This window comes from Miscanthus floridulus, chromosome 10, assembly GCF_019320115.1.
Source record: "Miscanthus floridulus cultivar M001 chromosome 10, ASM1932011v1, whole genome shotgun sequence".
NCBI classification, from domain to species: domain Eukaryota; kingdom Viridiplantae; phylum Streptophyta; class Magnoliopsida; order Poales; family Poaceae; genus Miscanthus; species Miscanthus floridulus.
Genome location: NC_089589.1, coordinates 105,655,219 through 105,677,940, shown reverse-complemented (window position 1 = coordinate 105,677,940; position 22,722 = coordinate 105,655,219). Strand labels below are relative to the sequence as shown.

At 44.1% G+C, this 22,722-nt stretch overlaps 1 protein-coding gene, 1 long non-coding RNA gene and 2 pseudogenes across 2 annotated transcripts; 2 read left to right on the top strand and 2 right to left on the bottom strand.

Moving 5' to 3' along the window:
• Positions 1 to 10,172: 10,172 nt before the first annotated feature.
• Positions 10,173 to 14,689, top strand: LOC136489201 (uncharacterized). Its single transcript, XM_066485907.1, has 3 exons — positions 10,173 to 10,262; positions 10,955 to 14,127; positions 14,253 to 14,689. Exons 1-3 carry the CDS (start codon positions 10,173 to 10,175, stop codon positions 14,254 to 14,256), a joined length of 3,267 nt encoding a protein of 1,088 aa, XP_066342004.1. The 3' UTR covers positions 14,257 to 14,689.
• Positions 14,690 to 15,625: 936 nt separating this feature from the next.
• LOC136489200 (receptor kinase-like protein Xa21) lies at positions 15,626 to 16,550 on the bottom strand (annotated as a pseudogene).
• Positions 16,551 to 17,496: 946 nt separating this feature from the next.
• LOC136486930 (uncharacterized) lies at positions 17,497 to 18,816 on the top strand. The gene is made up of 3 exons (XR_010767073.1): positions 17,497 to 18,035; positions 18,143 to 18,325; positions 18,708 to 18,816. It is a non-coding gene; the product is annotated as an uncharacterized lncRNA (long non-coding RNA).
• On the bottom strand, positions 18,306 to 22,232 carry LOC136486929 (receptor kinase-like protein Xa21; annotated as a pseudogene).
• Between the last annotated feature and the right edge of the window lie 490 nt (positions 22,233 to 22,722).

Genomic DNA, 22,722 nt, shown 5'->3' with positions numbered 1-22,722 from the left:
CAGAAGGTCTGCACTCTGCAGGCGCAAGAGCAGCCGAGCAGCCTCTGCAAAGGGAGCAGCCGAGCAGAAGTCTACTCCTACAGGCTAAACAGCAGCCACATGCGGGACGCTACCTAGGGCCCCCGTTTAGATGCTGAAAAAATTTCACCCCGATGAATAGTACCATTTTCGTCTTATTTGACAAATATTGTCCAATCGTGGACCAACTAGGCTCAAAAAATTCATCTCGTGATTTCCAACTAAACTGTATAATTAGTTATTTTTTTTTACCTACATTTAATACTCCATGCAAGCGGCTAAAAATTGATGTGATGAAGAGAGAGTAAAAAAACTTGAAATTTTGGTGGCATCTAAACAAGGCCCTGGACGCACAAGCAAAGCAATTGCTAATTGTACTTGTTTGTATACGTAGTTTCTATTTCCAAAAGTACTTGTTTGTTTAATTGTTCCCACAAGCTTTAAGAAAAGTATACGTGGTTTCTATTTCCAAAAGTACTTGTTTGTTTAATTGATACTATTCCTAATTTTTCTAATTGCTAATTTTGTTTGTATGCTAATTTACTATTCTTTATATTTTCTATAGGTTAATTCGACTTGTCCTACTTTTTTAATTCCTAACTTTTTAATTCTTTATATTCCTAATTTTTCTAGCTTGCAACAACAGAACGGTCATTAATCTTTTCAAGACAAGGCTTTGAAAAAAAAAAGAGGCTTAAATGGAAAAAAAAAACTCTCTTATCCTCTCTTCTGAAAGTCACTTTTGTGTGTTGGCATAGAAAAAAACATATGAATATAAGTATTATATATATATATACTGCTACAACTAAACAAATTTGTGGTAGTGTATGTTGTGATTTTGAGTGGAAATGAAGGCCCAAATCTTCCTCGTGCACTCTGGGATTTGTCACTTTTGTGTGTGATATTTTTTTTTGTTCCCTGTGTTCTTCGTTTTCCCTATTTTCGTTCTTGGCTTCGATCTGAGTTTTCCGTAGTCTGGATCAATCCCAGGCGATGATTTTTTAGGGATAGATTCGTACCATGGTGAATTTCATCTGTGCAAAGTTTGGGAGCAAATCGTTTTGATTTGGTCGAGTTTGATTCGATTTTGTGCTCGCCCTTTTCTGTGTTGGTGCGCTCGGGGCTCTTGTCTGCTCTTCGGTCGGGTGCTCCGGCCCCAGGTAGGAGAGCACCGGTGGTGTTGGGAGCGGTTCAGTGCAGACCCTGGCCGTGCGGTGGCAGGCGCTCAGTGCATCCCGGCGTCCACCAGTTGGGCGGTGAGTAGGCACCAGGCGCCATGTGCTACTTCTCTCTGTCCGTTTCCTCTGTGCGTCGGAGTGCAGCACCTCCGTTCGTTCTTCTCGCTCATGCAGGTCCAGCCGAGGATCACCGGCTTCATCCGGCGCAGGCGACCCAGGTGGCCAGTCCACCAGCAGCGCCTAGCTCTCCTGCGCCGAGTCGAGCACAGCCCAGGCCGAGCGCTTGCATTTTCGTTTTGTGTGCCGTGCGTTGCTCCCTCTCGCTTCCTCCCGGCTGTGTGCTGACCTGCTGCCGATTCCTCCCTCTCTCCTGCTGCTCTTCGCGTACGTGAGCTCCAGGCCGCAAGCTGCCGCCTCTGCTTTGCCCTTGCTGAATCGAACTCCGCTCAGCTGCGGTACTGTTCCTATTTCAGGCACTTGTGCAAGGGATCCAGGAGCAGCAGGAGCAGCTTGCAGATAGATTTCGAGAGGCAAGTGCAGCAGCCTGTGTTTGTCTCCTTCAGATTGTGATTGGTCTTAAGCTTTGTTCTTCATCCATGATTTACTCAAGCAATTATTGGCTAATCATTGTAGCACTTATAGTGCCCGTGCTAACGCTACAGATTCATTTCAGGGATGCACATGTAAACAACCAAACTACAACATTTTTTCATAGTTTAAATGTTCGCTTGAACTTATCAGCCGTACTTTTTTTTTAGTGAAGGAATGTTTTTCTCTCACAATAAATCAGCGAAAAGTAATTTTCAGCTTGTCTTTTCAGCGAAGCGAACAGGGCTAAGTCTCACACAATTGTATATGACCATGTATATGACCATGCATACTACAAATAATCTGAAAGCTAAAATAAATCATAAAACTAATAAATAAATCTACAGATGAAAGAAACACAAATTCACAAACATTCATGTCCCTGTTCGCTTGGGCTTGTTTGGCTAATAAGCCATGACCGAAAGTACTGTTGACTGATTTGGTGTGAGAGAAAAGTATTGTTCGTTGACTGAAAAAGTACAGTTTATAAGCCAAACAAGCCCAAACAAACAGGGTGTTACAAACAGGCTGATAAGTCATCCATGTGTGTACTTCAATAGATAGTTGTATGAGCTGGAAAAAACCGGTAACAATAGCAAAGCTATAGCTTGTCTCCCCTGTCGTCCCTTGAACAGCTAATGATGCCTTCCTCCCTGGATGTCCCTCTTGAACAACTATTCTCCATTTCAGATTGTTGTCTTTTGATCCTCTCACTTCATAAGCAAGGCAACATCCTCTCACTTCAGGAGCAAGCAGACAGCCTACATGAGGATGCAGTTAGTGTACATTAATGAAAATGCTAGAGGGTTGTTCCCAATTTCTTCAACACAAAAGCAAGAGCAGTTAGTGTAAGTTGAATTATATTTTGGTGGTTCAATAAAGCCGCAGAAACCTTTTCTTAAAAAAATCACCTATTTTAATAGAAAGATCAATAGCTGAAGATGGCCTTCGGGGCTTACAGGTCTCCATTCTCCTCAAACTCCTAAACTTCCAAAAGCACAGAGAAAAAATATGCTGGTGGTTGGGAGGCCTTTACAAATTCTATTGCGGATTCATGAGTCTCAACAATTTTGTTAATTATATTAGCTAAACTCATTCCCATGAGTCTAATCAATAGTCTCCATTGTACTTGGGCTAACAAACAAAAGAAAACAGAGTAGCAGTCAAGCTATTCAATAGAGGAATACATAATGTAACCCAGGTTGCAACAGTTTTTTTTTTTTGCCAGAAACACCACCATATAATCTTTCAGTAGCCAAGATACTTTTAAACACACCTAATGAATTTTACGCATGATGCTCCATGATTCAATGAATGATGAAAAATCTTAATTCATACATTTGTATTACTACACATAATTTTTCAGAGATAGATTTGAAGTCTGAGCAATAGAAATGAAAAGGTGCAGTTGAGAGGTTTACCTTCCAATCATATTTGACGATGATGTGCCCCCGGCCGACCGCGAGCCTGCCAAGCGTGCCGCAGTGGAGCCCTGAGTCTACTTCCACCATAACACTACACATGCAAACCATGGCCGCGGCATGCTCAGTTGGCAATGGCCACCACAATCCTAAGCATGTGCCACCCAGATAAGTGGTACTTTGAAGTAAAGTGTCGGTGTTTTGAGTTACCAACTAGTATTTTCTAGTATTACGCGTCTGGCTTGAATGGTGTGCTTAGAGGACACGAGGCTTATACTGGTTCGGGCATAAAGTTCCTACGTCCAGTTCGTTGCTGCTCGTGTTACTAGCACTGAAAGTTTGTAGTAGAGGTTACAAATGAGCGAGAGAGGGACAGGTCCCAAGTCTCTGATGTGTGTGTGCTCTTAAGACATGTTAGGGCGTGTGTTTTGATGTCTACAGCCGTGTAGAGTGGTGAACCGCCCTCCTCCTGGGACGTCCTGCTTCCCCTTTTATAGACGAAGGGGAAGAGCATGTTACACAGAGAGAAAGAGGGAGAAGAGCCAAGAAGAGGAAGGCTTCCACGACTGTCGGTCCTTTCTTTTCCTTTATGTGGGTCCCGCCGACACTGCAGATGGTGACAGGGACGGCTCCACGCCGGGCGCCTGTTCGCCGCTGATGCCACACCCCGGCGTTGTCAGCGGATCGTGATGTCCCATTCCGTCCCGCGTGGGCGACGCGGCGAACCAGCATACTGGTCAGCGGCTGTACAGGGAGTAGGCAGCATAGTGACCTCGCGTCCGTCACTGTTGGTGATGTGAGTTCCCTAGAGTGACATGTCGCGGGGACGGCTCATGTTGAGATGTGCCCACTGCCTGCACGATGCCAGAAGTTTGACCTTGGGTTGTACTTTTCTGGCCCGTAGTGGTTGGCGGCGGTACGGGCTTCCGTCAGGAGCCGCGTCTGATGGGTCGGGCGAGACGGAGCCCCCGACCCAGAGGTCGGGCGAGGCGGAGCCCCGGACCCAGAGGTCTACCGAGGCGGGCCCCCCCGACCGAGAGGTCGAGCGAGGTGGAGCCCACCCCTAGAGGCCGGTAGAGGCAGAGCCCCGACCTAGATGTCGGGCGAGGCGTAGCCCGCTCCACAGAGGTCGGGCGAGGCGGAGCCCGCGCAACTAGGGGTCGGTTGGAGCTGTAGTCGCACTCTTGACTGCTCGGATGAATCAATGTTGATGACAATTAGCTCCTCCTCTTCGGGTACCTTAGTATTGGTCCCCGACAATAGCCCCCGAGCCAGCGGAGGAGTAGAATACTCCTTCAGAGGCTTTTCCGAACGGGAGGATTCTGAGGGCCTTGGCCTTCTTTTAGCGCCCACGGCGTGTCCTGGGGACGGCGATTCCCTTTCGTCGTGATCGGACCCCTTGGGGTTATTACCGTGAGATTTGGTGGGTCGAAAAAGGTCTTTACTGATTCCGACCCCTACATGGGTCTATCGTTCTGCAACCACGCGTTCGGTCTCCTTATGAGTCCAACTTTCCTCGAGCCCCTGCCCGTAGCAGGGGTCCTGTCGAGGTTCGGCTCGTCTTTGCAATCGTCTTCCCTCAAGCGTTTTTTTTCCGATAAAAACGGAGGTGCTAAGCCGTGCCATGATTTTCCTCTATGGATGAATCATGGTGCTCGGTGAGCTGTTAACGGACTAGTCCCAGCGGGGCCCCGGCATCCCGTTCGCAGAGTTTGAAATTAGCTTCGAAAACAAATTTGTATTTGTATTTAATCAGAATTTAAAAATCTTAATCTAGAAATCAATAAAAATCACAATTATTTTTGTGAAGTATTTCAATTTGAAAATTTTGATTTGGGTCTTTTAAAGGGTTTTAGCAAGACTTGCAAACAAAAATTATATTTATACAAGTTTTATAAAAGTGTTCTTGTTAAAAAAATCATATTTTCATAACATATGTTATATTAATATTGATTCAACTAATAAAGTAAAGAAGATTCGAATAGTTCAGTTAATTTGAATTTCCTATATTTTGTGCAATTGATCCGCTTGTTTCATTTTTTAAAAATATGGAGAATAGCCAAAATTTAAGCCTATTGAAGGGAGGAGAGCGGAGGCCCCCAAGGATTTTTCATTAATGTTCAGATACTGTAAGTTAGTGAGGTTGCCCACGCGACCATGCCTTCAGTTATATTTCATTAAATTTTAGGGAGGTTAGAATAATTTGATGTGAACTAGGAAGAACACAAGCAAATTACAAGAATGTAGCTCCAAAGCTTTAAACTTGGAGCAATTATCATCAATGCAAGTATCAACTTCCAATCTTCCTATTCTTTTCCTTCCGACCCAACACAGTGACTAGGGTAAGACCCAGTGATAGGATGCATATCCAGTGTGGAGCTTCAACTTGAACTAGGAGTTTTGTTTCGGCAATCAATAACGCGTGATAAATCTTCGTCTCTAGGAGTTTCCCTCCTGTGACTTGCTCTTTATGTTACATATTTAAGCTTTCACCATCTTCCTCAAGAAAGTTGTCATCATCTTCCCCATGCTTAGTCCAAACCTTATAGTTTGTCATGAAACCCCTATGCAACAGATAACAACATATTTGCTCGATGTCTTGAAACCATTTTTTTATTTTTGCAACCAATATGTGGGCAGTATATGTTGGTCCATGATCCATTACAAAAGAATCAGTGCCTTCCACGAACTTGGTAGACATAGGCTCCAAACAATACATTCATCTACGATCCATCGTTGAATAAACAATGGGTATGACATAAGCAATACTAAAAATATGCCACTCAACTTAATGAAAATGCCCGCTAAAAATCTATGATGCTCAATTTAATGAAAAATGTCTATTAAAAATGTGTGCCATCCAAACAACTATTCAATTTAATAAAAAAATGTCTTCTAAAATAAAGAAATTGAATGAGTGGCTAGATACCAATCTTAGAGTAATAATATTGGTGATGTACAACTTTCATAATTTGGGAGCTTACTCGAACAACTAAATAAAAATGTCCTCCAAACTGAAGAAATTAAATTAAAAAGGCTCTCCATCATATTCAGTCTCAATATATCGGAAACAACCTAACCAAGCAAATAAGCTAACAATTAAATTAGAGACTACATATACTAATCTTTGAGTAAGCTAGTGTGATGTGAAACCTTCAAAATTTGGGAGCCTCCATTAGGTGCAAGAAGTCTTCTAAAAGGAAGAAAGATGCTTTTCATGACATTCATCCCAAAATGAAATATTTAGCCAATGAAACAAGCTAGGAATTTAAAAGGTTGCAAGCTACCGACCTTAAAACAAGAAATTGATGTGAATCCTTCAAGAATTAAGAGCATCCATGAGCAAATTAGTGAAAAATGGTCCTAACAATGGTGGGAGTCGGTGGCAAGAAAGTAGAAGGGGTAAAAAGAGGGGTGGCGTGGGGTTTTGTACCATACCATTTTCACTGCCAGTTCATGGCTTCAACTAGCAGTGGAAAATATATATTACCGGTATGTTAGGAGGTGGCATAGTGGCTGGTCAAACGGGACATTTAACCTTTTGCCATTATGAGGCAGAAGCCCTCTCATATCCACTACTCTCACAAAGTGGTAATTCATTTGCCACTAGTCACCACCCTCTCATGATGACAATAAATTAATTATTCCTTAAAGTGGCGAAAAAGATTTTCACAATCGGATTGAACGACCACCACTCCTCTTGTAACTTCGAACCGGCTACATCAACAACTTTTGCAAAACAGTTTGTTGGTTAATACCAAACTGCAAACACATATTTTGCAGTACAGAATGTTGAGATTATAGAGTTCTATGTGTTCGCATCGCATCCTGTCTCTCTTGTCTCCAAAGTATGATTCGATTCGTTGTGCCAAAGCTGTCACCACAGGGCACAGGCCGGCCAACGCATTCTTTTTCCGTTAATATGTGTCAGATCAGATGATAAGTAAAGGAAAGGCTTGTCGGCTCATGCATGGGACCGCAGGCAACAAATTAAAACTAAAGGCCCTAAATGTTTTATCTTTATTTACCTTTTTCATTTTGAGGTCTATAAACTTTAGCTTTAGTATTTCGTTTAAACTCAGGAAGCAAAGGATCTTACGTGTCCAGGAATGAAAGAATCATCCTTTTTCTTTATAAAAAGTAAAGAAAGAAGCAAAGTAACGCAAGGTATACACATTCTTTATGGACGTTTCCTCCCCCATATAGCTAGGAGTATATCAGATAGCTAACTTTATATGCAATTCACCACTATATGTTTATTTGGCTTAGCTTGTACGTCGTCTTCGACCTGAGGCCTCACTCAAGGTAACTACACAAAACATGCATCGATCTCATTTGCTGGTTGCTTCTCCAAGTTTATATGCATATATATGACGGTCGGCCCGAGCAAACATAGAGTGAGTCGTCTAATTACATGTACTACTAAATACACTCACTGACACAGCACTATGTATACTTTGCGTCGTATGCCCTTAGGAACGAACCAAGTCCGGAGCTTTCTGGTGATCGATCGATCCATGGGGTAGAACTTCGCCAGCTCTGAAGCTCTGCACGTAGACATGGAGAGTGAGGTACATGCATTTTATTATATTTATTTATTCTGCAGATTTGTTCCTATACTTATACTATATATATGTTCTGGCTTCATTTTGTTGGAGAAAGATTATAAAAAAATGATTTCTAGGTGTGTCTCTATTCTTTTTCACACATGGCTGAGAAACAAAGACAACCATTTCTAGAAATGGACAAGAGGGGCTAGTATCCAACAGTCTCCGAGTATCGGAGGTGGTTCATAAGCTGAACTATCTCTCGAAATTATCTATTTGTAGAGATGAATCAATTTTTAAAGACGGTTGCACGATTAAATGTATAAAATTTTCATATAAAGTCAGATAAAGATAAACTCAATATTAAAATTGTAGAGCTCAATTATATATAAAATTTATAGTTAACAATATTTTCAATGGACATCATTTATGGGCCCTGTTACAAGATTCAGATCTATTTTAAAAGTAAATGTCGTTCTTTTGTTTGTAGATTAGAGGTAAGTTGTTAGTTCAAGAGGCTTGCCCCTATAGAAATATTTCACACCTAAAATACTATAAGATTTTCCTATTGCAATTATAGCAAACACGTGTGCAGTATAGTGGGATGGTATGGCATACTCATGAGAGGTTTGAAATCATGGGTTTGAATTCTCTAGAACTGGAAGCATACCCGGCGCATTGATTTGGGTATTGCAAATGATTTGGAATTCAACTAGATTACATATAATTATTTATATGAAGGAATAAACTATTACAAATTAATGTTAGTGGATGGCGTAGCATGCTCATAAATGCATGTTAGTGGATGATGTGTCTTGCTAACACATATATCATAATCGTAGATGTTAGTGGATTATAATTGCATCTAATAGTGAATTGTTGAGGTGTACGGCTTGCATGTCCAGATAGAACACTAATAGAGTTTGAGATTATAAGACGCTTGGGAGCAAAACAAAAAAGCATTTTTTTGTGTTGTTCTTCTGGAAATGCATTTATACGGATGGTTTCTATGGAGGCCCTCATCTAAAAATGTATTTACAAGAGTGATACCCTAGAAATACGTTATTTTACAAACCCTTGGATAAAGTCTGGGAAAAAAAGGAACTCTATACTTGTGTGGTGAACTCAATTTAGAATTTGAGCATTTCAATTCATAATTAGTTAGTTCACTACTCTCCGGGATTCGAAAATTCGGTCCTCACCCTAATTTTGGACAAGTCCACTAATTCCGCTTGGGACCGGAAATTTCGATACCCGTGATTTAATCCGCTGCAAAAGTTTGTGAATTTTAGAAAACGCCAATTCAAACACCCCCCCTCTATGCATTTTGATCCTTTAAAAAATTCAATAGAAGAGAGAAAAAAACTAGCTCTTGATCAAAAGCTAGCCTCTTATATACATATTTTAAGACAATGTGAGATTGTCATGTGGATCTAATCATATATTATGAGCTACTTCTAAAAGTTAACACTATTGAATAGATTGTCTTAGAGCTAGTAACTAGCTCGTACTGTTGGGAGATGCCCTAAGTGCCCAAGGTCAGGCCCTTATAGTATTAACCATTACTCACTCCGTTCCGTTTTACTAGGCCAATCTTAGTGAAAGTTTCAGGTGTTGGAAACAGTTTAAATAAGTTTTATTCCCATAAAACTCATTTCATTCAATAAAACTTTTATCATCTCTCTTTATTTATACAATGTCCCTAAGACGCGCTAGAATGACACGGTCTCCTAAATTATACTTTGTCCATTTATTTACTTTATGTTTATATCATATAATAACTTATGATATCGGATATTATAAATACTTACAAATCTAACGGTATCAAGTTTGCATAAAAAGAAACGGAGGTAATATTCTCTTATTCTATGCATTCTTCATTATATTTAAAATTTAAATGCTATCTCATTGACGGGTAGTATTGACGTTTGAGTGCACGATGGTACAACAGTGAGGGAATAGCCTAAAGCAGGGTTGGATCCAGGGCCCGAACTCGGGGGCTCAAGCCCGGGTTCAGCCCAAATAAAGAGTGAATATCCAACGTAATATCAGTCCACTGTTAGCCCATGCAAGAAGGCCCAATCAGGCCCATCCTCCTCATCACTGCTTGGGCAGTGCAGAGGCGCTTCGTCTTTCTCGCGTTGCAGCCGGTGGCGCCCTCTCTACGCCCAATCCAATCCCCATCACCATCCGCGGATCTGCCCATCCAGTGGCGGATCCAAAGGGGGGGCTGGGGGGGGCTCCAGCCCCCCCTAATTTTTTGATTTCAATGCTAATTACTGTAGCAAAAACTTGATTTCACCGTTAAATCTTCGTGCAAATCAACATCTCTGTTGTTTTAGCCTCCCCTTATCCCGCATCCCACATCCGCCACTGTGCCCATCCTACTCCACTGCCCCACCCTGGCCATTCACCGGGACATGGCTCGCTGGCTAGACGAGGCGCCCAGCGCCCCAGCAGTTACGACCTTCCAGTTCCGGCTACAGCATGTCCAGGCACCAGCGGTCGAGGTCAGGGACTCAATCGCTGAGGGCAGATCCAACATCTGCAAGGAGTCAACGACTGGCCTTTTTGTTTTCTGGTGAATCCAGGTTCATAGTAGACTTAGTATCCTTCACCAAGTTGTGGATTCGTGATCTTGAGCGGCTACATCTGAGTGAGGCCCAAATCCGCATCATGTTGTCAGTTGTCTGTTATCCTGGATTCGGATTGTCTTTAGACTTCTGGGAGACGTGTTCTTGGTAATCTTGAATGTGTTCGGTACTTTCTATTCACTACTAGAACATTACACTATCATTAATTGTTTTTTGCTTGGATTAGCACAATTTTCTCTAGTGATTTCTATTGTTTGTTCGATTCGAATAAGCAGTAGTTATTTTTGCTCGAGGGAAGGGTCCAAGCCTTCAAGGCCTTAATTACAGAGCCAATTGTTTAATTCAACTTGTGCAAAGGTTTAACTCTGCACATCTTAACACCTCGTGGTGAGAAGGCCATGTTTTAACTGTAGCAGTCTATCACCTGATAGCACAATGTTAAACATATATAAGCGATACTTAGCCCCCTGCTCTGTTTTTCGATCCGCTGCTGGCCTGACGCATAGAAAAGGAAAATTTCTCGCTCTCTGTCACACACGAACAATTGTATTGTGAAAGTAATACGTAGTATCTAATAATCTCATTTGGCAATTTTTTTGACATTGTAGCCAAGGAGGCTCGTGGCAGAGAACGTTGATGCTGCGGCTACAGAAATACTCCGTCAAGTGGAGAACAATCGCAATTCTAATGTGTTCTACTTCGTTGGCTGGCAAGGATGGGGGGCATCTGCTACTCTCAAAGCGGCAGTGCAGCGTCTAAAATCCCCAGGATCGAAGTTTGACAAGGTTATCCATTTGGATTGCTCAGTGTGGAAAAGCAGGAGGGCCCTACAGAAGGCCATTGCCGAGGAGCTAGAGCTCCCCCAATCAGTGATGTCCATCTTCAGCCGGCACGACAAGGAGGATGAATTCAACGGCATGGAAGAAAGCAATAGAAAGGAGGTACGGGAAATCTATAGGCACATCTACAGAAGGCTTGCCGACATCAATAGGTTAGCTGTGGTCTTCCATAACGGAAGTGGCAGCTACATTGACCTGAACGAGTTTGGTATCCCACTGAATCCAAACTTTGAAGGCAACATGCTGTTGTGGACAGTGCAAGTGAGGTTTAGACCCTCTGTCGCACCAAATATTCGCAGCATAAATGAACTGAATCCTGGTGGGGTGCACCTTTACGGTAGACTGGCAAATACCTATCCTCCATACACATACAACGATGATTACTGGGAACTCGGCCATGCTAAAAATGGCAGTTTACTGTGGGGCTTTGTGCATGAGGAAGCCAAGGAGGTTGCTCAGTACACCGGTGCCATCGACCACATGGTAGTGGAGGCATGCATCCTGTACATGTGGAAGTTGCAGGGCATGGATGGCTTAGATTGGGCTACCCATGCTTCAAACTACTGGGTTTGTGACGGCATTATACAAGGCGGTAGCACTGAAGCATCGGCTTGGAAGATTGGTGACGCACTGCAGAGAAACATACACTTGGATTGGAATTGGAGGCATATGCGCCAAGCCATTTCTTCCTCAACTGCTCACCAGCATCATCATTTGGCACGGCCGCCAGTGATTTGCTGCCCTTCATCCTCCAAGATTACCAGTGTGCCTGCGGAAGCGACTTCCTTTTTTCTGTCAAATTATGAAAATGAAGAATCTCCCTCTAGAGGAGGTGCTACTGCTGACACAGCAATACCATTACCAGCTTCTGTGTTCGAACATTCGGCCAGTAGTCTGCATGTGCTGCATCTCTCTCAATGCACCTTCAGATTTGCATCTCCACCCTTCCTCTGTTGCAGCAACCTAAGGTTCCTCCTCCTCCACCGTTGCGAGGACGACGGCACAAGTATCACACCGGAGGACAAGGAGCTTGACCAGAGTGGAGCATGGAGGGCTTGTTTCTGGAAGCTGCGAGTATTGGATTTGAGCTACACAGACTGGTGCTGGTTGCTGTCAGAAAGGATGATGAACATAATGGCCAACCTCAGAGAGTTGAATGTAAGGGGAATCAAGAATTGGAGCACAAGTGATTTACCTGGTGGTGGCAGCCTTGTCAAGCTCCGAGTAACAGATGACAATGTTGCTGATCTGCCCAGATCCGTTGGCGCAAGCTGTGTTGACACACAACGATTAATATTTGAAAACTCTGCTACGCTGGAACAAGCCGTCCTCGTCAACAATGCTACTTATGATGTTGAAAGTGAAGGTGCTACGGTCAACAGGCTATGCAACATCTCCTTCCGTGGCTGTGCTCAGTTGAGGAGTATAATGCTGAGAGGATTGCTTGGGTGCCTCCACGACCTGGACCTCTCTTGCACAGCATTGGAAACCCTCGACTTGCGGGAGGTAGAAGCCCGGGGACTGAAGCAGCTCATCCTACTAGGCTGCCAGAAGCTTCGAGCAATACTGTGGCCACAAGGTTCATCGTCTATTGCTGCGACCCTGGACGTGTTCCGTATGAGCACCACCACCCAGTCCGCAGCATTGGACCAGCAATCACCGCATCTATGTAGATGGGAAGAAAATAGCAAGGAGGCCAACTCTGCATCTATCATAGGATCATCGTCTATTTCTGCATCCTTTGACAGAGACTGGTACATTTCTGTAAGGGATGCGAGACTCCTTCGGTCACTTCGAGCCTTTCACACCAGCCAATACAATAGCTATCCCATTAGCAGGCCCGCACGTGTTGAGATATCTTCACCACCGGCATCTGGTGCTTCTGTTGCTGCTCAAGGAACCAGTATCTTGCAGCAGCCTGTACATGATGTAGCAACGGCATATGCGGGAGATGCCATCACTCGTAACCAACTTATTCAGTATGAGGCTGCTGCTGCTGGAGATGATGGTAGTGATGGTGAAGGCGCAATCCGCTGGATCTGGGATTGCCCGACGACCGGGACGATGCATGGTCATGGCTGGTACATCCACGTACAAGAGGATGACGAGCAGGAGGGAGAGAATGAATCACAAGGCAGCACAGATGGAACACGGACTATGCCCCCTGAGTTTATATGCCAAAGTGCTAACGTTCTGCACGTACATGATAGCTGGTCCATCACCGCCGGCATCCCGCTGTCACCAGATGTATCATGGGACCGTCTTCAGTGGTGCCGAGTTGAGATGTGCCCGAGGCTGCGATCTGTCTTCACTACCTTCCGAGAAAAGGAGTTTATTAGGTGGAGGCCCAGTATGACTGGGTCCAAGATATTTCCATATATGACAACATTCTGGGCATCAAGGCTCCCGATGGCAAAGTACGTCTGGAACTGGAGTTTAGAAGGTCAGCCCGATGGCTACGACTCGTCGTTTAGGTCCCTGCAGTTCTTGCACCTCGACTACTGCCCTAGAGTCATCCTCGTGCTCCCCTTGTACAAGTATATGTTATTGCCTCGGCTTGAGACCCTTGAGATCGTATGCTGCGGTGATCTTAGGGAGATTTTCCCATTGAACACCAGGCCCGAGGAGCAAGAAATCGTCAAGAATTTCCCCAGGCTGCGGCGCATCCACCTCCACAACCTCCCGATGCTACACAGCATCTGCGGCCGCATGATGTCTGCACCGATGCTCGAGACTCTCATTGTCACGGGCTGCCCGGCCCTCAGGCGCGTGCCGGCCGTCGGGGGCCGCCTCGCGCAGCCACCCACGGTGGTGTGCGAGAAGGACTGGTGGGACGGCCTCGAGTGGGTTGGGCTGGAGGCGAAGCACCACCCTTCCCTCTTCCACCCCAGGCACTCACGCCACTACAGGAAGGCCAAGCTGCTCAGAGGCACCGTCCTCAGGTTAGGTGATCGATCAAGCAACATAATAATTGCATGCTCACGCATTCACTCATTCATTCCATGCTGTAGCGTAGGCATATATGTTACTCATCACTCTGTTGACCAATTTATTATATATGTTGCAGGTAATCAATCATCAGCCACCGTTGGTAGACGACAATCACATGGAGATGGACGGACCCCTCCACTCCCTATATATGTTGCAGGTTGCATCACATCGGCATCCAATGCTGACGACAGCTGATCAAATAAGACGTACTCCTAGTAACAAGCTTCTCATTGTCATCGTCCTCTTCGTCATGTGGCTGGTTTCCTCTGCTTCAACTGCGTTGTTGTTCTGCGTCCTCTGCATCAACATCATCACCACTGGTTTGTTGTCTACACCTTCTCATGCTGTTTCTTCGCTGGGGAAGATTAATCTGTATTTTATGTGATGTATTTATCTATTCGGTACCCTGATTGCTATATAATTATGTGTGTTTTATGATGTATCTGTGTATTCAGTACCTTGATTGCTAAATAATTATGTACCCATAAACCCATGTTCCTGTACAGGCTAGACTATTACGAGACATAAGTATTAAAAAGTTTGTGTTTAGTACCTACTCCTACTTGTCTTTGCACTCTTTCTCGTTGTTCTTTTTGTAATGTGGTGCCCATATAGATACACTATAATTAGGGACCAGAGGCTAGATTAGCCCTCTGCGTCATACTCCCTATGTCCTGTAACGCAATGCATTCTAAAAATTTTAATATAAATTATGAGATTGGAATACTCAAATGACGCATTTGCCCATAGATTAAACTCAATTAAAGAGTTTCTCCCCGAATTATGGTTTCCTTTTTAACGAACTTTGTCAAATCCAAGCAAGAGCACAACATAGAATGTATTACATTATTTTCAGTACAAATTTGGAAGTCATAAAGTATTGTGTTTTACGACGGAGGTTGTAGGACACTAGGAAGCAAGGGCCCCTCTAGTGAGGGTGCACCCGTTAGGATTCAAACTTGGATCCCTTACTCCAACGCTAGAGCGGCTAGCCACCCAAGCCTCCTACCCGTCGCTATAGATTCACTGTAATTGTTATCCATTGTGATGACCTTATCTATTTGTCTATACTAGCCTATCAATACATGCTTCTACAAAGGCTAAAATATTAGGAGACGTCTTAATATTACCATTACCTATTGGATGACAGTCAACATGGAAATCTAGACATTGACGGACCTAATCCAGAACGATTCGAACCCCTCACAAGCATTACACCATATAGCTCCGTTGGTTATCAACCGTGTGTGGTACGATTGACCTCGCCAAGAAGGCTTATCCTTGCATATAGATCGAGAACACAAGCAAGAACATATGAGATGCAAATTCAAACATTGCTATCAAATATTGCTAATATGACACTGAAGGCCTATGAACTCTGTTACCCGAAATTTCAAATTCCGGTTGAACTATTACAAGCCTAAGTTTCCATAAGCTGAGCAGCTCGCTTCAACATGTTTTGTACTCCCTCATGAGAGATTCCCTAATGCAACGTAGTTCCTTGATGATGTTTCCTGTTGACATTCTATTTGACGGCATTTTGTGAGAGCACGACACTCCATGTCTGAGCAGTGGAATGAGACAATCCATCTTTGTTTTTTACCTGAAAACTTGTTGGCATTCGGAAGCTCATTCTCGAGGCCTAAAGAGAGCTGGGTGTCAACAACGTCCAGCTCACCACCATTCAGCCCCAGCTCAACAAACACACGGAGGCTCAGTCCTCTAGTGAAGTTGCTCTCAGTCGGCTTCCTCCCAGTGACTGTTTCAAGCACAAGAATTCCGTAACTATAAATATCTCCCTGCGCTGATACCATGTTCCCTGCACCATACTCTGTTGCATCACAGATTCAAGAAAATCAGAGCAGGAAGTCAGTAACATTCAAGTGGAAAAATATAAGGCAGATTCAAATAACACAAGATCTTTCGAAAAAAGAGTCTAATAACACCATTTTTTTTACATAAAAACAAGAGCTACATGCATTATTTTTGACAGAACTAGGCAACAACAAATGTAAACAAGTGGAAAAACAGAAAACATATACAACTAACCTGGGGGAGCATAACCAACCGTCCCTCTAAATCCCATTGAGCTCATTGACTGGTGAGAAATCGGGGATGTGTCAACAATAATCTTAGCAAGTCTGAAGTCTCCAACACGGGCCACCATCTCAGAATCTAAAAGCACATTTCTTGGTTTCAGATCGCAATGGACAACAGGTACAGGGCCATGCCAATGTAGATAATCAAGAGCATTAGCCACATCGATCAGTATGGTAACTCTCTGAAGGAGATTTAAGCACTTCTGCTGCTCTGTTTGGTCGTCATTTGTCTCGTCATGCAACCAGCCTTCTATTTTTTGAAATTTGAGTCTCATCACGCGACAAAATTGTTTCACGCGTGATGAGACTCAAATTTCAAAAAATAGAAAACCCTTCACTACGATGTCGGATGAAGATAATTTTTATATGTAAATTGTAGACCTCGATGAGATCTATAACTTTGTAGTTTTGAGTTTTTTCATTTGAGGACAGTAAGATGCTCGAAAAAATAATATAAAATTTCAGCACCATATTTTGTCGCGTGATGAGACTCAAATTTCAAAAAATAGAAAATCCTTCAATACGATGTCGGATGAAGATAATTTTTATATGTAAATTGTAGAACTCGATGAGATCTACAACTTTGTAGTTTTGAGTTTTTTCATTTGAGGACGTTAAGATGCTCGAAAAAATAATATAAAATTTCGACGCTCCTGAAAATATCAAAAGTTACTGTTCACCCGCAAAACCGTCCAGAAGGTTGAAAGTTGAACTTTTTCGAGAGTTGGAGGGCTAAAGTTGTCCGGTTTTGAAGTTCGAGGTTGAAATCCGAACTTTGCTGCAAGTTGGAGGGTGTAAATTGGACTTAACCCTATACATAAAGAACGTCGCATAGTTTCATGTTTCTTTTTGAAAAAAGGCAGGAGCTTTGCCTATCAGTAGAAAAGCTTTATATACAAAGCAGGGTGCTAACAAAACCACAAACCACCCCAAGAGAAGCTTGCCTGGGTCCAAAATGACCCGCGCCAGAAATAGTTAAGTGAAACGTGAGTGGTCCCCCGCGCCCCCCCCCCCCCCCCCCCCCCAAGAGAAGCTTGCCTGGGTCCAAAATGACCCGCGCCAGAAATAGTTAAGTGAAACGTGAGTGGTCCCCCGCGCCCCCCCCCCCCCCCCCCCCCCCCCCCTCGAATAAGGGTACGCTCTCTTTGATTTGTCCAACTACTTGAAGAGGTGTGGAGTGGATATTATCGAAAATCCTATGGTTCTGCTCTTTCCCGAGGCTCCACCAGGTTTAGTCGTGTAGATAGCAGCCTGTTGAACATTCTCTTTTGTTCTTTGGGGATTAAGGTCAATGTGTGTTCCCACCAATCTCCTACCATTGTGAAGCTCGCCTGTTGAGCCATGTTGACGTTTGTCAGGTGTTCCCAAGACAAGATATGCTTCCAAACCTCTTGCGCAAAGGGACATGTGAGGCAAAGATGGTAGCTGGTTTCCATTAGGCCATTACAAAGCACACAGGAGTCTTGGTGTGGCCAGTTGTGAATGGTGCTTGCCAAATGGTGTTCGTTTTGAACCTGCGGTGGGAGCCTACGAATTAGGCCCTGAAGCCAATTTGGTGCTATACCGTCTATCGGTGGTCATTTCCTATTGATTTGTTCCACAACCTCTGTAGCTGAATGTCATGCACACAGATCCAGAGGGAGATGAATTCTTCAACTTGTGTAGCTGTGGTGATCTTTCCCCTCAAGGGCGTAATCCAGGCGTCTTCTGCGAGTTCCTTGGTGCACTGTTTTGTTTTTCCTTCTTACGAGTTGGAAGAGGTGAGTTTCATGGCTTTAAGCAGTACCGTTCTTAAAAATGCACCATTGTGCTGTGAATTCTTTTTTTCTAACGAAAATTGTGCTGTGAATTCCACCACTTTATGGAGGGGGTCAATTGCCAAGGTGAACAACAAAGTGAGCGGTGCCGGTGATCAGATTTTGGAAACAGGCCAGGGACGGCCGTAATCAGAATTTCTCACATGACATCAAGACAAATATTGAAGACATTCATAAGAGACAAAATTTCGACGAATATTGAAAACAGATGTGATTACATTATCACACAACAGGTGTAGGCAACGTACTGGCATATTATATTAGTAGCATCTCTAGGCGACCATGTAACATTAAGTTATATAATCACTCCAGTCTTACAAACGAACTCAGCTGTACTGTGTTATAATAACTTTGGAAAAGATCAAAAAAAAACCATCCACGCTCTACCTTAATTATTAGTACCTTGTAGAAAATGCTGCTGCTGGAATAAGCTTCTTCAGACACTTGAAAAGGAAAATATACCTTTTGCACATGAAACTGTCAGGCATTGGCGCATTGCCGTATCATCCACCTAGTGATGTTCGGTGTTCTCTCAGGAGCGAATCTTTGATTGCATGTAGCTCTTTGATGATACTTTCCGTTGGCATTCTGCCTGATGGCAGTTCCTGAGTGCAGGACACTCCAAGACTCAGAAGTGCAGCAACACCATCCATCTTCCTCTTGTATGAACAATCATCACCCATGGTGTGGAGCTCATTTTCAAGGTCTGCAGACAGGCGTGTGTCGACGGCATCCATTGTTCTATCACGGAGGGCTAGATCAACGTGTTCACGGAGGCTCATCAATCCTTGTCTGTATCTACTTTCAGTAGGCCTATTTCCAGTTATTGTTTCCAGGACCAAAATTCCGTAACTGTAAATGTCTCCATGTGTCGACACCATGTTTCCAGCACCATACTCTGTTGCATTAATTGGGTATTTTAAAAATATTAGACTTTGCAACACAAAAAATTCTAAATTTATAATAAAGTGGCTAGTAATTTTTTCCCTGGAAAACCACCATTATTTTTTCCACTGCAATCTACAAACATCTAGGCAGCAATGATGGAATATAACAAAAAAGAATGAAAACATATTTATTAGGCTAACCTGGAGCAGCATATCCAATTGTGCCTCTAAATCCGACCGAGCTTGATGACTGTTGCAACAACGAGCTTCCCTGAACAAGAACCTTAGCAAGCCCAAAGTCTCCAACACGGGCTACCATATCAGCATCCAAGAGCACATTACTTGACTTGAGATCACAATGTACAATAGGTGTGGGTCCATGGCAATGAAGGTGATCCAACGCATAAGCCACATCAAGGAGTATAGTCACTCTTTCCAAGAGGTTCAAGTATCTTTGCTCTTCCAGACCATTTCTGTCTGGATGTAGCCAACTTTCTAAACTGCCATTGGGCATGAAGTCATACACAATTGCTTTGAAATCATTCCCCATGGCATCAATGCTAGAGCAAACTGTAATTATCTTGACAAGATTCCGGTGTCGCATATTTCGTAGTGCTTCACATTCAGCAGTGAAAGTCTTGAGCGCCTTCGGAGTTTGAAGTTTCAGTACTTTCACAGCAACAAGATTTGTACTTCCACAGTCTTGCAAATTCAATTCTCCTTTGTAGACTGATCCAAATGATCCTGAGCCCAATAAGTTTGCTTCTGAGAAATCATTTGTTGCTCTTAGTAGCTGTGAATAAGAGATCAACGGGTGGCCTTGCTTGGACTCTGCTGATGGAATAGCTTTTTTTGTTCTCTTGCGCCAAATAAGTAACATACAGAGCAAGGCTAGTATGACTAGTGTTGTCACTAATACAGAAATAACGATAGGAATCACTAGGAATTTATGTTTTTTCTTTGGCAATAATTGTACAGGAACAGGACAGCTTCAAATGCAGACCTTGAATGCCACCACAAAGTTTGTGGTTGCCTTGGATTGAGATTGCAGTGATGTTTGCGAAAACGCCAAAATCTGGCACTTGTCCAGCTAGGTTTTTTTTTTCCCTCTCATCTAAGTACAACTGTAGGATCTGTTCATGAACAGACACACACCAACACCACACACACTCACTCACACCCCACGTACACAAACAGACCCTACAACTACACCTAGATTCTAAGATCGCGTCCTTGAGGAGATCACCGAAACCATCCAAGGCTCCGTAAGTGACGGGCGCGTCGCTATCTCTTTGTAGCTCCACGCGAGAGAGGCTGCACCTGTTAAATATGGGGGAAAACCCCGGTGGGGATCGTGAGTCGAGCAGAGCTCGAACCCACGACCGGCCGCTGCACCACCTACAGCGTTTACCACTCGAGCTACGGCTCGATCCCAGCTAGGTTGTTGAATGAAAGGTTGAGGCGTTGGAGCGTGGTAAGGTTCCCTAAGGACTTGGGTATCTGGCCTGACAAACTGTTACTGGAGAGGTCAAGAAATTCTAGAGCGCTCATTTGGCTCATGGAGGATGGAATACTGCCATTCAAGGTGTTCGATTCTGCATAGAAATGTACGAGATTTTTTAGATTCCCAATTTCCTGTGGCAGTGATCCCTCCAAGTTGTTGTTAGACAGATACAAACCAATGGAAAGCGTGGAGATGCTGAATATTTCTCTAGGAATTGGGCCAGTCAAGTAGTTCTGTGAAAGACTCAGCCGTGACAGCTTTGTGAGGTTTCCAAGCGTGCTTGGTATTGTACTGCTAATGTCATTAAAACTGAGGTCAAGCAAAGACAGTTCTGAAAGATTTCCTATGGCCAGTGGGATTGTCCCGGATATGCCGTTCCAGACTAGGTGAAGCCTGACCAAGTTTCTAAGACTGCACAAGGAAGAGGGAAGAGATCCTGTTAGGTTGTTCTCAGCGAGAGCCAGAGTTTGCAGGTCAACGAGGTTGCCGATGTCATCAGGAATGTTTCCCGAGATGTCATTGGCTGCTAAGTTAAGAATTTGTATCGAAGCAGAAAGATTGGAAATTGAAGCAGGAAGCACCCCCTCAAAACTGTTCAGGAACATTTCCATAACCTGCAACTGAGAGCAATTCGTTAGAGCAGTTATGAATTCCCAGTCTCTTGGTTTTTTGGCTTCAAAAAAATTCACACTGAGCTGCAGGAAACTGAGGTTTCCTAGTCTTCCCAGCTCTGTCGGAAGAACTCCACCGAAAGAATTGTTGATGAGCTGAAGCATCACCATGTCAGAAGCGTTAGATATCGAGGCCGGGATCGGGCCATCGAACTGGTTGAAATCCATGAATAACTCCTGCAGACGGGGAACATTATTGAATGCATCTCGAGGAATTGCTCCACTCAGCATGTTATGACTGACAGAGAGCCGAACAAGCGAGGAAATGTTCCAGATGGAATCTGGGATGAGGCCACTCAAATTGTTGAAGCCTAAGCTGAGCCTAGACAAACTTGGCAGCATGCCCAGGGACGAAGGGATGGTACCTGACAGCATGTTTTCATGGAGCTCAAGAATCTGGAGGCTGGTTAGATTGCCCAGAAAAGGTGGTACGTCGCCCGATAATCTGTTTGCGTACAGAGATAACTTTCTGATGGATGTCAATCCTGCTTGAGATGGAGGTATCTCTCCTGCCAAGTCGTTCTTGCTCAGACTCAAGGAGACCAGGTTTTGCAAGGCGCCGATCTCGTGTGGGATCTCACCTTGGAGATGGTTGTCATGTAGATCAAGCCTCTTGAGCTCTCTGCATCCTCCCAGGGTCCTGGGAACGCTTCCTTCCAGAAGATTCTTGCTCATGTTCAGCACCTGAAGCCTGCCAAGATGGCCGAGCTCCGGCGGTATCGGCCCGGTGAGCTTGTTGTCGTCGAGGACCAGCTCCCGGAGGAAGGACAGGTTGCCCAACAAGGGGCTGATTCGTCCGGTGAGGTTGGAGGAGGCCAGTCGCAGGGCGACCACCCTGCTGGGGTGCCGGCTGCCGCAGGCCACTCCTGGCCAGTTGCAGTAGTGGCTGGACGTGTTCCAAGAAGCCAGCAAGCTGGACTGGCCTGAAGACGCCATGGACTTGAAGGAGAGGAGAGCAAGCTCGTCTGTGGAGGTGGAGCTGTTGTTCTTGCTCCCCAGGGACGGCAGCGCATGGGAACAGAAGCACAGCAACAAGGAGATCAGGTTTATTGCTCGGGCCATGAGGAGGAGAAGTGGCTACCAGCATGCAAAGTTTAGTTTGCGTTGGCCACCAAGACAATAGACTGGATGGTATAAATAGAGGAGGATGTTATGTCACACTCACTGTCACACATCCCAAGACCAAGAGACCAAAACAGGTCAGCTCTCATCAAGCCCAGCCCGGAAGCTGGAAAGAGTAAAAAACATGGTGAGAGTACGCATAAAACTGTGTTTCCCAATTCATTGCCCGCCTAGCTTCTAGTCTTTGGTCAATGTTCTTTTGCTATGGATGCATCCAAGAACCACACTATATATCGTTCTAATCGAACTGGACCAATCACCATCCAGCATTACTGTTTTGCTTGCAAGGATTCCTTGTTCCGTTTCACACAGTCCAAATTGGCTGAACAGATCAGGTCGTAGTCCAAGCTGAAAAGTAAAATTCAAAAGAGGCCTCTGTGTAAGTTAAATTACCCAAGTTTCTTCAGAAAACCGTAGTGGTATTTCACGTATCTATTGCAGTCGGG